Below are 15,000 nucleotides of genomic sequence, written 5' to 3'. Positions count from 1 at the left end.
GAACACGAAGATAACGAAGATCCTTCCATGTGGGAGGCGGCTGATGTTTTGTACGAGGAGGGCAACAAGATCTATTGGAGCTCGGGAAATCCGGTCGATGGATTTCCTGACGGTAAGCACACGAAGCGAAAATCAGGCGACGGGACTGTTCCTTATTCGTCTCTCTCGTGGTGTCACACGTGGCTCGGAGAGCGTGTAAACATCACTCGAATACCACAAGATACTTTCTATAGCGAAGATGACTTGGAGCTGTACCAGAACGTTACGGTCGACTCGTTGCCTCCTTCAACCGTTTCCGGCCCTCACAATGTGCTATATGAACACGCGTATTGGGATGAGAGACGACGAATACGAGAGACGGCTGTGTGGGAGTTCGACGACATCAAACATCGCGCCATGATGGAGGCCGCCCCTGTGCTCAGTCAAGTAAAAGTCGAGCTGCTCAGCACGCTCCTCAACAGTCTCAAGTTTCACAAACAGAAGCAAGAGCTGATGGATCGTGAACAAGAGGCCGAACAACACGCACGCATAATGGGCCACTCGTCGGCCAAACCACCTACAACAGACGCCGAGTGTCTATGGGATTACGGGAAGGCAAGATGCAAGTGGAGCAAGTACTGTGTCTATGACTACAAGTTTGGTGATTACCATCTCTCTCAGTCGTGCCGTTTGAGAAAGAGCATGTCATCACAGCAACTCGAAAAACACGATGTCATCAGCACATGTGAGTGTATTGACCATCAATGCATCAGCGGATTCTGCAAATACAAAGAGAAATGTGCGAACAGTGTGCAAGCGTTCGGGCCGAGCAACGGCTATTGGGGAGCGTGTGAGACATCCGCCAGCACGCCCACGGATGGCAAACCTGCTCACACACACGAACATCAGCACAATGATTTATAGATCCGTTTATATCAATTTCTCACACTTCGAGAGTCACAAATAGGAGAGAAACGTTGCAACCATGTTAGTCACGTTAGTCACGTGACTTGGACACCGATTTACAAATCTTCATAATTTTGACTTTAATAATCAATTTATTATCACAAATATATTACACAACTCTGTGTACATACATACCTCATCAACCTACGACTCAACTTCAGCAAATATCTCAATCGAATTCTCTGCATTCCCAGTCAACGTCCGCGCCGACTGCCGACCATTTGTCTGGCACCATGAGAAAGTAACGATCCATTGCTTCACAGAAGCGTTTACGATAGACATCTGGAGATACAACGGTTGGCATCTTCCCATGTCCACCGAGCAATCCCGTCGACTTGACCCACATTTCTAGTCGCTTGTCAAGCGTAAACGTCCGTATGAAGTCTAAGCATGGACACAGGTGTATACACATGTTGATATATTGATATCAATAACTTACCAATGATTCCCACAATGATTTCGGATCGAGTCTCGTCGATGCCCACCAGTAATGAGTAGTCCATGACAAACTGTTTGGCTAGAAATGCTGTGTCGTTCAATATCGATCTTGTGAGGACGTTTTTCGCATGTGGACGAATGAACAATGGAGACTCACACACAACTAGAAATATTTTAATTAATTAACTAAAATATTAATACATTTTTTAATTATAAATAAATAAATAGGTAAGCAAAATAAATAAGTCAATAAATTAATTAATTAATTAATAATAAGTAAGAAAATAAATAAATAAATTAATTAATTAATACGTAAGTAAATAATAAATAAATAAAATTGAGAAATAAATAGATAATAAATTTAATTAATTGACAACTAAATAAATAAGTACAAAATAAATAAAGTTTATTAATTGATATTAATTAAGTAAAAAGCTAAATACTGTAAGTAAATAAAGAAACAAATAAAGAAATAAATTTAATTATTAATAAGTAAAAAAATAATAAATAAATTTAATTACTAATTATTGACAAGTAAAAATGAGTAAATAAAGAAACAAATAAATTATAATTAATTAATTTATTATTATTGATAAGTAAAAATAAATAAACAAATAAATTATAATTAATTAATTATTATTGATAAATAATAAATAAATAAACAAATAAATTATAATTAATTAATTATTATTAATAAATAATAAATAAATAAACAAATAAATTATAATTAATTAATACTTATTGATAAGTAAAAATAAATAATTAAATAAATAATTCTAATTACTTAATTATAAATAATTAATTAAATAATTTAAATTAATTAATTGTGTCAGTCTTCTAGTATCCCCCAACACCACAGTCACTGCTAATCTACTCACACTCCAACAGATTTTCATCCATCAGAACTTCATTTTGCCCTTTCGACTGTACGTATCGATTTCGTTCTGAACCCTTCAGATCAAATATCTAACAAGTTACCACACACAGACACACAGTCAGTTGGTCACGTGATCAGTAGGGGTAGGCACAATACCCTCGAGATTTGTCGGCCATAAAATAAATTCTCCATGATCAAAATGTCTTGCCTCAATGACGTGTTTGTGTGGCTGTTTTTGAAACCAATTGTGTAGACGCCGAGTATCTTTGCAATTACTGTGGGATCCTGAAGAGAGAAAGTGAGAGTAGGGATGTGTGTGTTACTGTGTATTAGAGCAGAAATGTTGTGCGGTTGTAATACTTTGCTACGATGGGCATTCTCCATGTACTCGAAGTAATGCTGGGCGAACAACTTGAACGACTGCATTTCAGATCGACTCAATTGCTTGACAATGAAACGATCGTCTGGAAAAGAAGAACACACGTGTGTACAGACACACACACACACACACACACACACACACACACACACACACACACGTCTGTACAGACACACAGACACACACAGACACACACACACACACACACACACACACACACACACACACACACACACACACATGCATGCACCCACGAACGCATGCCCAGCACGCACACACGCACTCACACACACACACACACACATACACACACACACACACGCACAGAATAAATACAAAATTTATTATATTGTTTGTGTTTAATGGAGTTTGTTTACCAAAAGTTTTGCAGAATTTTGATCCAGACTTTCCGCCTCTTGCAGCCCAAACACAACATCTTGACAACGAGCGAACAAACCTAGAAAACAGAATGTCTTTGATCATTGTGTGTCTCCCCCCCCCCCCCCCCCGTCTGTCTGTCTGTCCGTTTGTCTGTCTGTCTGTCTGTCTGTGTCTATTTGTCTGTCTGTTTGTCTGTCTGTCTGTGTGTCCGTTTGTCTGTCTGTCTGTCTGTCTGTCTGTCTGTTTGTCAGTCTGTTTGTCTGTCTGTCTGTCCGTCTGTTTGTCTGTCTGTCTCGTGTATCACTACCGGTCTTCTCCATCCGGAAATACAACTTCCCTATACTTCCTGAACTGCTCAGCAAAGTAAACTCGACAGTAAAACTTGTAGTTCTCAGATGGATACTCTACAATCACACAACCCAACAACAACATCTCTACAACACAAACCCAACACCAACCAACACAATGCATACGATATGTGATATGTTGTTGATCTTCGTCTGACATCACAGGCGTCGACATTCCCAAGTCGGTTTCATCTACTCCACCATTGCTCACGTCTTCCTCCGACTTTATCCTACTGTTTCGTGTCCATCGTCCTGAGCTACTGCTCTTTCGTCGTGTACCATCACTACTCGGGCTCGTATCTCGAAAGTCTGATGATTCACGGTCACTTGGTTCCTCACTGTCACCACTTCTTGATGTTTCCTCACCTTGACCTTGATGTTCAAGAGACGAGGATGCTGGACGGAAGAAACTGAGGATGGAAGACTTGATGCTTTCTTTGTCCTTTGTAGATGATGCAACGGGAGTTGAACAGCCAGATGAGTTTGTAGGTTGAGTGTAGTAATCTTCCTGTAATGAGGCAGCAATAACGTCGTCACCACCTCGTGGGGAAGACAAACGACTGCGATTCTGTTCGCTATAAATGTAATACAAAAGTTGATTATTGATTCACACACACGCACATGTGCACACACCTTGGCACACACAGACACACAGACCTTGACACACACAGACACACACACACACACAGACACACAGACACACACACACACACAGACACACACACAGACACACACACACAGACACACACACAGACACACACACAGACACACACACACACACACACACACACACACACACACACACAGACACACACACACACACACACACACACACACACACACACACACACACACACACACACACACACACAGACACACACACACACACACACACACACACACACACACACAGACACACACACACAGACACACACACACAGACACACACACACACACAGACACAGACACACACACACACAGACACACACACACACACACACACACACACACACACACACACAGACACACACAGACAGACACACAGACACACACACAGACACACACACAGACACACACACACAGACACACACACACACACAGACACACACACACAGACACACACACACACAGACACACACACACACACACACACACACACACACACACACACAGACACAGACACAGACACAGACACACACACACACACACACACACACACACACACACACACACACACACACACACACACACACACACACACACACACACACACAGACACACAGACAGACACACAGACAGACACACACAGACACACAGACAGACACACAGACAGACACACACACACAGACACACACAGACACACACACAGACACACACACACAGACACACACACAGACACACACACACACACACACACACACACACACACACACACACACACACACACACGCACACACACACACAACACAAAGTAGAAATCTAGCCTGGCATTGTGCTCCAACACGCACTGCAACAATCTCAACTTCTCATAATATTCTTTTGAGCTTCACAGAAAGACAACAACCACACATCATACAATCACATCCATTGACCACACCAACAACATCCTACCTCAGTGTGTACGCAACAATCGAGCTCGGCTCACTGTCATACACAGGAACAGGAAACGCCCTCGTCATCGGCAAGCCGTGATGCTCAGTTGCTGGTCTACAATATCAACTTTATTAATTACACATTAAATGATGAGGGAACTGTGTTTGTAGAAGAGACTGACAGCGGTGATGGTAGAGGCTGGAAGCTTGAGTCAGGAAGGAAACGAGACAAAATGGACGATGCGTTGCGTTTCGATTTGCTCTTCTCGGACTGTTCAATGAGTATAGGAGCACTAGCAATAGAATCTATACACAACATTGTGTTGATATCATCTCATTCAATATAATCCACACACTATTGATATTAATTAGTGATTAAAATTATTAGATAATTATAAATAATTATTTAATTATTTCAATTAATAATAATTGTTTACTTAAAATATTTCAATAATTTTACTAATTATTTATAATTATATATTTGTTTTTTAATAAATTATTTAATTATATTAATTAATATTAATTATTAAATAAATAATAATTAATTAAAATAATGAATTATTTAATTATTTTTAATAAACTATTTAACTATTTTTAAATTAATTATTTAATTTTCTTAAATAAATTATTTAATTATTTCAATTAACATTAATTATTTATTTTTTAAATATTTCCATTACTACTGTAGGAATTATTTATAATTATTTAATTATTTTTAAATTAATTATTTAATTATTTCAATCAATAATTTAATTATATAATCAAAGACATACTTGAACTGGTTGTCTTCTTCAAGTACTTCACACTCTTCGAAGACGATGACGTTGAAGCAAGAAACGAAGAGACGACACCCGACAGTTCAACAGACAACTGATCCACTTCTCTTATAGCAACACTCGAAGACATCTCATCTGTCTGTCTACTGCCACTACGATCCGGAGACATCGATGCTCTTTGTTCTTTACTATCTGAGTATCTCTGGTTATGACTACTTTGCTCTGAGTTGCTTTCTTCATGATTTTGTGTTTCACTTTCAAGTCCGCTCTCTGTGCTCGTCGACAGTGGTGACTTCTCGATTCTCACGATGTCGTACTGATCCATATCGTCACGTGACAACGGTAGTGACGACGCTGTCTTTGACAACTTGCTGAGCATCGCACGTCGGCCTTTGTCTGTTTTCCTCAAGTGCAATTCACATAATCTACACACACATATACATACATATACATACATGTGACACACCAATGAAGACACACAGACGAAAGATATACACACGTTCTATTCCAGTAGTTCACACGGTCCACACACGCTCGTTTCAACTCATTACACGCGTCCACCATCTCAAACACCGACATATGGCTGACTGCATACGGACTCTCATTTCCCGTTCTTGATATCAACCCAAATTTCTCAGCTCGATTTCTCAGTTTCGTCGTGTTATTCAACACTTCGGATTTCTCTCCTTCCAAGTGTTTCCTCATCAACTCAATCTGCTCCACAATGTCGTTCGGAAGGTTTGTCAATGTGGCCATCTCATTCAGTCGATCCTCAACCACTCTGTGAAACGACATAAAGTAATTGCACGCCTGATCAAGATGAAGGTGCCAACTGAAGACTTCGTAGCCGTGAGTCTCCAGCATCATCTCAACAGCAGGAATAACGACTTCCAGTAGACACATGGTCTGATGTCTAGTCATAAACATATCACATAAAAATCACTTTATTAGACAGTTACAGTGTGATATACTCAAAGCTGGCGATGATGCGTCCGAAACTGAAAAAATGGACGTGATCTTGATGAAGCGAGTGGTGGCACTCGATGTCACTGAGTTGATAACAGCCGTAGTTTCGTGCGTAGAAACGAAGCTCGAGATATTTAGCAAACGAGAAAGCTTGAGCCTCATCAGACAGGGTAGAGACGGGCGTCGTCTACAAATAAAAATTTTAAAATTATAATTTTATTAATATTAATTAGTTTGTAATAAAATTAATGTCAAAAATTAAGTTAGAAATATTGCATGATATCTCTGTTAAGAACTTTTTAAAAATTTGATTGACAAACTGATGTCTGTGAGTGTGGTAATGTGTAAGCAAAGCAGATGCTCCTGTATGAAAAGATCCTCCATTGACAGCCAGAGTTGAGGCTCATATCACCACAACAACAAGCTTTAAAATACGTACTTGAGTATGTAGGGTATTGGTGAATGCAGTAGAGTAGGCAGAGCTTGTAGGACAAACATAAAACTGCTTCAGACTTTGTTGCAAATTTTGTGACAAATAAATGCAAATGAAATTCGCATATTATGTACTCAACTAAATAGGTCATGATGTAAAAATTCAAAAATAAATTTCAAGAGATACTGTGCTTACAGAGACACACAACAGACAGACAAAGACAAGCAAATGGACAGACAAATGGACAGACAAACAAACAGACGGACAGACAGACAGACCAAGAAACAGACAGACAAACAGACAGACAGACAGACAGACAAACAGACAAACAGACAGACAGACAAATAGACAGACAATGGACAGACAGACAGACAGACAGACAGACTGAGAAACAGACAGACAGATAGACAGACAGACAGACACACACACAAACAGACAGTCAAACAAACAAATAGACAGACCAACAGACAGACACACATTACAAGCAAAAAAATTAATAAATAAATAATATAGAGCAACAAATTGTACACCAATTTGCCCTACTTGTCGACATCGTTTGCACCAAGTCCAACAAAGTATCTTGTCCTCAAATCCTGCCACCGGCTTCTCCATGTGTTCCAACACAAGACGAATAACTCCTCGTCCATGAACAAAGTGCCTCTGATGCTTCACCATGTCAGCACCGCACACCTGGACGCTACAACGAAACGGAAATCTGAAGCAATAGTGATTGAGGAAATGACCCAGCGCAATGTCATTTTGTCCATAGAAACCCATAGTCACAACCCTGAATACAAACAAGTTACACACACACACACACACAAACAAAATGATGACGGTGTGTGGTATGTACCATGGGTGGATGCAAGGATTGGGTGCGTTGTTGGACGCTGATGATTGGCTGCTGAAGAGTACAAGCAGCTGCTGATGGTTTTCAATATCAAGGCAATCAATCTATAAGTAAATATATTAATTCGTCATGCAGTTTGTAGCAATTAATAAAATCAATAAATAATTAATTATTTTTATTTATGTTGTTCAGTGTTTTAGTATATTAATTAAATTAATATATTACTGTAATCAATTGATATTAATATATTAAAGTATAAATAATTAATTATTGCGGTTATTTCTTTAAAACTTTAAATATTTAATAAATTAAATTAATGGATTATTGTAATTAATTGATATTAATATTAAAGTATAAATTATTTCTTTTAAAACTTTTGACTAAAGATTTAATAAATTAAATTAAATTATTTGATAATTAATAGCTTTACTTTTTTAAAACAATGGATGGACAGACAGACAGACAGACAGACAAACAGACAGATAATAAACAAGTAGACAGACAGACAGACAAACAAACAAACAAACAAAATTTTAATTAATTGTTTTCATTAATTTAAATTTAAAATAAATAAAATAAATAATTAATTAATTGCTTTGATTATTTTAAACACAAATTTATATATTTAAGCTAGCAAAGACAGAAAACAAAGCCACTAATCTAAAGTTTATCTTGACTCATGCTCTATTGGCCCTGCTGATGTTCTTATGCCTATTCCTGAGCTGTTCCTGATTAGCACCCATAAGGGGAACCTAATACTAAATCTCTCACTGACTTCCCTCCACATAATGCTCCTCTCCCCTGTATCTCTTTTCCACTCCTCACACAACTGCATCAGCACCCTGTCTGTTTCCGCCGTAAACACCAGCCGCCCACCACACATTTCTTCTCTCTCTTCCACCTCTGCTTCCTCATCTCCTTTCTGCTTGTGGGACTTGTGGGACTTGTGCTTGTGGAACTTGTGCTTCGGCTTCCAACGCCCTGTCATCTTCTTGGTGACGCCACCACACAATTGGATTGATCAGATCCATTTTTATAGAATTGTGGGTGGCGTACCCAAACAGGCTCTTGAGGTCTCCCATTATTCTTTTCTGCCTCAGGAGTAATTTTCCACTCGAGCGCTGCCGGGTAATGCCACTTCTGGTCAAAATGCTGTCGGCCATCGACAATTTCTCCCTGATCTTTCTTATGTAGCCGGGCACAGTAACATATCTGACAATTACTGCCGCCGGGCTAATGAGACTTACAAAACCATATGCCTGAGGGCACCAATAGTCCAACACTGTGTCATCCAGTGCGGTGCTCTTCATCCTGGCCTCCACACTGAATCCACCAGCATTTGCCTGGTGGCGTGTGAGGCAGTCAAGTATGGTATAGTAGCGGTCCAACCTGGTCCTGGCCACAGATTTTATAGTCGGCACATTGTAGATTTGGAAGGTGTGGACGGCCTTCAACAGGTGGAAAAGATGGTTGTAGTATTTTACGTACTTGTGAGGACCCATAGTTTGAAAGTGGGCCGTCATCGTCCCACCATGATTGTACCCTGGTCAAACCCTTTCGTCCAACGGCGTGAACATTACGTAGCGGTCAAGTGAAACACCCGCCGCCAACTCTCGCACATTCTGCACGCACAGGTTGAAAATCATTAGACACTCATACAAGTAGGCAATGTCCCAATAGTTGGGAAGGAAACCAATCTGGGTGGCAGCACAAACTTGCAGATGTCGGTCAAAGTTGATGAAATCGTCTGCCGGCTGCTTCATTCCGAAGTTGGTAACGTGCACGTGCTGCACACCCAGCTCTCTCAGACAATGGCAAAAGGTGAGGGTGGGGACAGACTTAGTACTGCCATTGCTCAAGTGCGGCTTGGTCTCGGCCGACAGTACCACGATGTGCCCTTTGTTGGTAAAATAGGGGCACACTTGAGACTTCAGCACCTCAGTATACAGTGTCTCGACGATCACTGGGTGTTCTGACAGTATGAGCGGGTTGAATTGTCGCTCCTGACAATATGACGTGTCGTACTTCCATGCCATAGCATTGGAGAGCACGACGGTCTGATCACACAAACTGGTCACAGTGATTTTCCTAACCCCCTTCAAACATGCGTCCTCATCTTGCGCATATTTGGCCTGCCCCTAAAGAGGCGTGGCCTAAGTAGGTAATGTGGTACAGTAGTAAACGTTTTCTAAGGTGAATGTAATTGTAATGTGTGTATATCAATCAAACTTGTAGACAGGTTTCATTATTAAACCAAAATTCAAACAAAGGTCTATACTAATAATAACACTTTGTGACTATGCTCATCATGTTATAATATAGTCATACAAATTACGCCTAGATGTTGTCCAAGTATTATAGGCAAATACTTTGTACTATAGTCTATAATAACAGTTTGTAATTATGTTTATCATGTTATGTGGCAGTGAGTGCCTATAACACTTTGCGCCCAGGTTGCTCTCCAAGTAACCTTCCAGTAAAATGCGCATCATCAAGCAGTCAATTTTCTCTTCAGACAAACGGTTCCATAGTTTTGTCATAATAGGATTGCTGACAAGAGAATCCTCTTTCACAGCCAGCATTTGTTACTGGTATGACAAGTACATCTGTCAACAGTTGCTGAAGCAAGCGCTAGATGCAAAGTCAGTTTAGCAGTACTTAAACAGAACACGCCTGCTAGTAACCTACAGTCTACCCCTTAAGGAAGTGATCATGAGTTATGAGATGGAGGTCACACCAGGTGTGCTCATTAGAGCTTGGACATGTTACATCATTTAACCTAAATGGTTGCAGTTGCTTTCTGTACGTCTTACAAGATAATTGGATAATGATCATAGCTCCACCCTTGTATCTGAATCCTCTGTTCCCTTTGTAGGAAGGGCTCAGTTAGCATAGTAAACGAAAATGCCAGGCTCTGCTATACCAAGATCATCGGGAAGATCCAAAAGGCAGCAGAAATATTGCAGATTTCAAAGTTCAACCCTAAGGGGAATAGTCTAAACCTGTTGGTGTAATGGGTTTTAGTAGACAAGAATGCACTTAATAGGATGGGTCGCGCTGTCTGAAATCTGCGTCCCAACCTCCTCAAATGCGTCCCAGGATGCATCAAATGTATTGTAGGAAAATCACTGGGTCAATATAGTCACAAAATCATGTCAGTTCAAAGTCAAGTTGACGGAATAAAACTCAACGTCTAAATCGTCTGGTCCCGGCACACAGTCGTTCGAAGTCGTTAACGTCGTACAGATCCATCTCACATAAACTCAGACAAAAAAAGGAAATCTGTACGACACTGTTAACTCACCGAAAAAAGTGACAAAAGTAGGTGCAAGCAAGAGCTTATATAGACCAAAAAGCGCTACATCACCATCAACCAATCAGAATCGATTACGTAACATATAGCCAATCCTAAGCAAGGATCGGTAGACCGAATAGAGAACCGGAAGTGATGCATACTACGTGACCTCATACCGAAAGTGTGGCCGGACGTGACAGTATATACACGCCCACGTACCGGAAGTAAATCCCAAGCAGACCCAAAATGAAACACTCACTGTTACTAATTGAATGAACACAACTTTCCGGTTTAGATTGTGTTAAACCAAACTTCAACTTTGTAAACCTTCATCATCTAAACACTTAAAAATTAGAACTTGAAATTTTCAAGTTAAGTGGTCAAAAACCTTTTGGTGCAAATGTAGTTTGAAAAAAACCAATATCTCCTGATTTGGTCAAATTTAATTAAAATTTTTCAAATTTTGGGTTTTAGACTTCTCACATCAATATAAGCCCACGATTAAAAATTAGTCAAAAATCACTTAATAAAATAAAAATTAATAAATTAAATAAAAAATAATTAATTAATCCAAAAAATTAAATGTCTATTTAATAAAATAAAAATTAATAAATTAAAATAAATATAATTAATTAATTATTTATTTAAAACACAAATGTAATATAGCTGCAGAGGAGTTTTGCATTGGACAACAAGTTGCAGAGCTGACACAAGAATGCATCCATCTCGGCTTCGAGCAAGCGCCTGAAACAGATGCGAGACATTACCGTACGTGTTGCAGTTCTCTTCCTGTGCGGTCCTGGAGCGGGAAGACTATGCACGGGCAGTATCGCCGTCTCACTGAGCAACCGCCTGTGGACATGAAAGAGACCTACGGATGGCTAAAGGCAGCGAATCTTCCTGCTGCTCAAGACCAAGCTCTTCGGACTCGGTACTATGAGCGCAAGATTCTACATCGTGATGTCAGTCCTACTTGCCACATGTGCAGTGTAGGCCTGGAAACAGTCGACCACATTGTGACAGGCTGTAGTGCTTTGGCACCGATGGACTACGCTGATCGACACAATTGGGTGGCCTCCATCATTCACTGGGATGTTTGTCGCCATTTTGGGGTTCCAGTGGAGAGCAGATGGTACCGGCATCATCCTGATAGGCTTGTGGAGACGGATGACATTACTATGATGTGGGATACCACCATCCCCACTGCCAGGAAGATCAAAGCCAATCGTCCAGACATCTGTCTCAGAAATAAGAAGACAAACACTCGTCTTCTTATTGATATCAGCTGTCCTGCTGATGGCAACATTGGCAAGAAACATGCTGAGAAGTTGACGAAGTACAGCGACTTGCGAGTGGACATAAGCCGCATGTGGCATTGTCAAACACTGGTGGTTCCGGTCGTCTTGGGAGCTTTGAGCACAGGGCACGCAAATATTGCACGGTGGCTGGACATTATTCCAGGTCATCATAACCTGCAGCACTTACAGAAAACAGTGCTTCTGGGATCTACTCGGATCCTTCGTAAAGTCATGTCTTCTTTCTAGACAGCCGTGATGGTCTAAGTACTTCTGAAGCAGGGTTTGCTTCCGGTACTTGTAATAGACTTTACAAACCAAACTGATCTGGTTGAGCACGACATAAAATAAAAAATAATTGTTTTCATCAAATTAAATAAAATTAATAAAATAAATAAAATAATTAATTAATTGTTTTAATTATTCTAAACACAAATTTTAAATATCTATTAAATAAACTAAAAATTAATAAATTAAAATTAATTAATTAATTAATTATTGCTTAAATTATTTAAATATTTAACACCAGAAATGTCACTAACCTTTCCTTCGTATTTCACAGGTCTGGGGATCGACGGTTGTGTTGCATTCCTATCAGGCAGATTGTGTGTCGTCTGCTCACTCGACATGTTCCCATTCGTGTGCAAGCTGCTGCCATATGATCGACCACCATCATCATCCCTCGCAAGATTCAACTGACCAACCGGTTTCCTTACTGGCGAGACAAATCCGTGACTACAACCGCCCAATATCGACTTGTTTTCAACGCCAACACGACCACCAAACGCACGAAAATTTGCCAACTGAGCTGCACACGAGGACGCACTCAACGGTTCTTTGATTACTTCGGTAACAAACGGATGCGGGTCACCCCACTCCTTTTCCTTACAAATCTCCAAGTCTGTACTAGTACACGATGGCTGCCGATTCGCTGTGAGACGTGACGATGCCGCTTGCTCTTGTGGTTTAAATCGTTTAGAGAAGTAAACAATATTCGGAAGAAACGGACGAACGTTGGACAAACTGCCGGCTGCTGTCTCCACGTATGGCAATGGGAATGTAATATGTGGTGAGAGAGTGAGTAAAACTTGCATGAGACAGCGAAGGAAGCAGCTCGGTCGATCGGGTAGTAAGTGAGCTATTGAGACGTTGAGTTGATCCGAGGTGTCGTCCGTGGAGACAATGAATTGTGTGCCGTATGCGATGCTTTGTAGTAACGGCGAGCAGGAGAGCTGGTCATCCCATGGTGAGTGTGTGGCACGGATGTCAGCAGATGGAGTATCGGCGGCATCGACGAGAGACACAGCAGCAGGCGGTTCGTCTCCGTCGTCGCTCGGATCGAGCGTCCAGAGTGGATCTCGAGGTTGTTGTCCATTGTCTATCACGTATTCATCGTTTACGTTTGTGTAACAATCGGGAGTCAATTCAATGTTCTGTGTCTGTCCCTCTTCATCGGCATTCTCTACTCTTGTGTTGACGTCTCGTTTTCCAACCGTTTCTCTATCATCCAGGTCTGTATGATCATTCCTGGCTTCAACATCTTGATCACCAGCTAATCCTTCCGTCACCACGTTTCTTGTCAGTTCAGTTTCTACGTGAGAATCATCAACACCTACAGTTGCCACGTCTACAACACAAACAGCACTCGTACGGTCATCACCCTCATGAGTATCGACCTCCTCGTTGCGTTCACCTTGAATGTTATCATCGCTGTTTGCATCTGTGGCCGATTCATCAATCAGCAGCTCGTCTTCTAGTCGATACTCGTCGTCGGGAATGCACGGGTACAACGTTGGTGTCGTTACTCTCGACATTTTGTCACTTATCGTCGCCTTGACTTCACTATAAAGAGCAGGATCAAACGGTGGCGGCATCGCAAACATGTCCAGATGCAGCTGCATCTCCATGAGTAGATTATATGACGCCAACACGGCCGTGTTCAGCAGCTTCTTTACTACAGGCAGCTGCTGTTTATCTCCCTGTAGGATGACTGTACAGCCGAGCGACTCGGCGCAGCCTTCAAACGACATCAACGGCTTCGGCTTCCCGTTGGGCAATACGTAATCGCAAAGTTTGAAGAGCTCACACCTTCCGAGACGAACCGAGTCGAACTGCAATTGGTCGATCGCGGTCACCAGCGAAGCTTGAGTACAACGAGCGAGTCTCTCCATCACTTTGCGTTTGACATTGAAGACGAGCACGATGTTGGCTTTGTGGAGGTAATCGCGAGCGAGTTGTGAGACGCTCTTTTCAACTAGCACAATGTCGGGGTTTAAGTTCTTTATTCTGTCGACTAGAGACTTGAGGTGTTGAGCTTCCTGCATCACCAGCAAGTCGAGAGACGAGAATTTGTTCTCAACTCTCTGTACAGCAAACAACACTCAAAGTCAGTGACAATGAACACTAGTGTAAGCATGCATGCACAG

At 40.9% G+C, this 15,000-nt stretch overlaps 2 protein-coding genes across 3 annotated transcripts in view; one reads left to right on the top strand and one right to left on the bottom strand.

Annotated features, from left to right (window-relative positions):
- LOC134194390 (uncharacterized) overlaps window positions 1–1,062 on the top strand; it is a 3,314-nt gene extending 2,252 nt beyond the window's left edge. Inside the window, exon 2 of the mRNA XM_062663320.1 lies at window positions 1–1,062. This exon is cut by the window's left edge and continues 1,359 nt beyond it. Coding sequence (XP_062519304.1) covers window positions 1–903 — 903 coding nt within the window. The 3' untranslated portion in view covers window positions 904–1,062.
- A 19-nt stretch (window positions 1,063–1,081) lies between these two features.
- The window catches only part of LOC134194389 (1-phosphatidylinositol 3-phosphate 5-kinase-like), a 20,400-nt gene continuing 6,481 nt past the window's right edge, over window positions 1,082–15,000 (bottom strand). Inside the window, exons 12-29 of one of the 2 annotated variants that reach the window (XM_062663319.1) lie at window positions 14,268–14,937; window positions 13,117–14,201; window positions 7,988–8,088; window positions 7,678–7,921; window positions 6,707–6,888; window positions 6,235–6,648; window positions 5,733–6,160; window positions 5,142–5,265; window positions 4,979–5,074; window positions 4,852–4,911; window positions 3,494–3,942; window positions 3,328–3,424; window positions 3,017–3,096; window positions 2,621–2,724; window positions 2,417–2,545; window positions 2,262–2,349; window positions 1,385–1,546; window positions 1,082–1,329 (exon numbers count right to left, since the gene is read on the bottom strand). In XM_062663319.1, coding sequence (XP_062519303.1) covers window positions 1,115–1,329; window positions 1,385–1,546; window positions 2,262–2,349; window positions 2,417–2,545; window positions 2,621–2,724; window positions 3,017–3,096; window positions 3,328–3,424; window positions 3,494–3,942; window positions 4,852–4,911; window positions 4,979–5,074; window positions 5,142–5,265; window positions 5,733–6,160; window positions 6,235–6,648; window positions 6,707–6,888; window positions 7,678–7,921; window positions 7,988–8,088; window positions 13,117–14,201; window positions 14,268–14,937 — 4,728 coding nt within the window. In that variant the 3' untranslated portion in view covers window positions 1,082–1,114. Of the gene's footprint in view, window positions 1,330–1,384; window positions 1,547–2,261; window positions 2,350–2,416; window positions 2,546–2,620; window positions 2,725–3,016; window positions 3,097–3,327; window positions 3,425–3,493; window positions 3,943–4,851; window positions 4,912–4,978; window positions 5,075–5,141; window positions 5,266–5,732; window positions 6,161–6,234; window positions 6,649–6,706; window positions 6,889–7,677; window positions 7,922–7,987; window positions 8,089–13,116; window positions 14,938–15,000 lie in introns of both variants that reach the window. The other variant, XM_062663318.1, reaches the window with a different exon arrangement.

Source organism: Corticium candelabrum, chromosome 18 (assembly GCF_963422355.1).
Source record: "Corticium candelabrum chromosome 18, ooCorCand1.1, whole genome shotgun sequence".
NCBI lineage: Eukaryota > Metazoa > Porifera > Homoscleromorpha > Homosclerophorida > Plakinidae > Corticium > Corticium candelabrum.
This window is presented reverse-complemented; position numbering and strand designations above follow the sequence as displayed.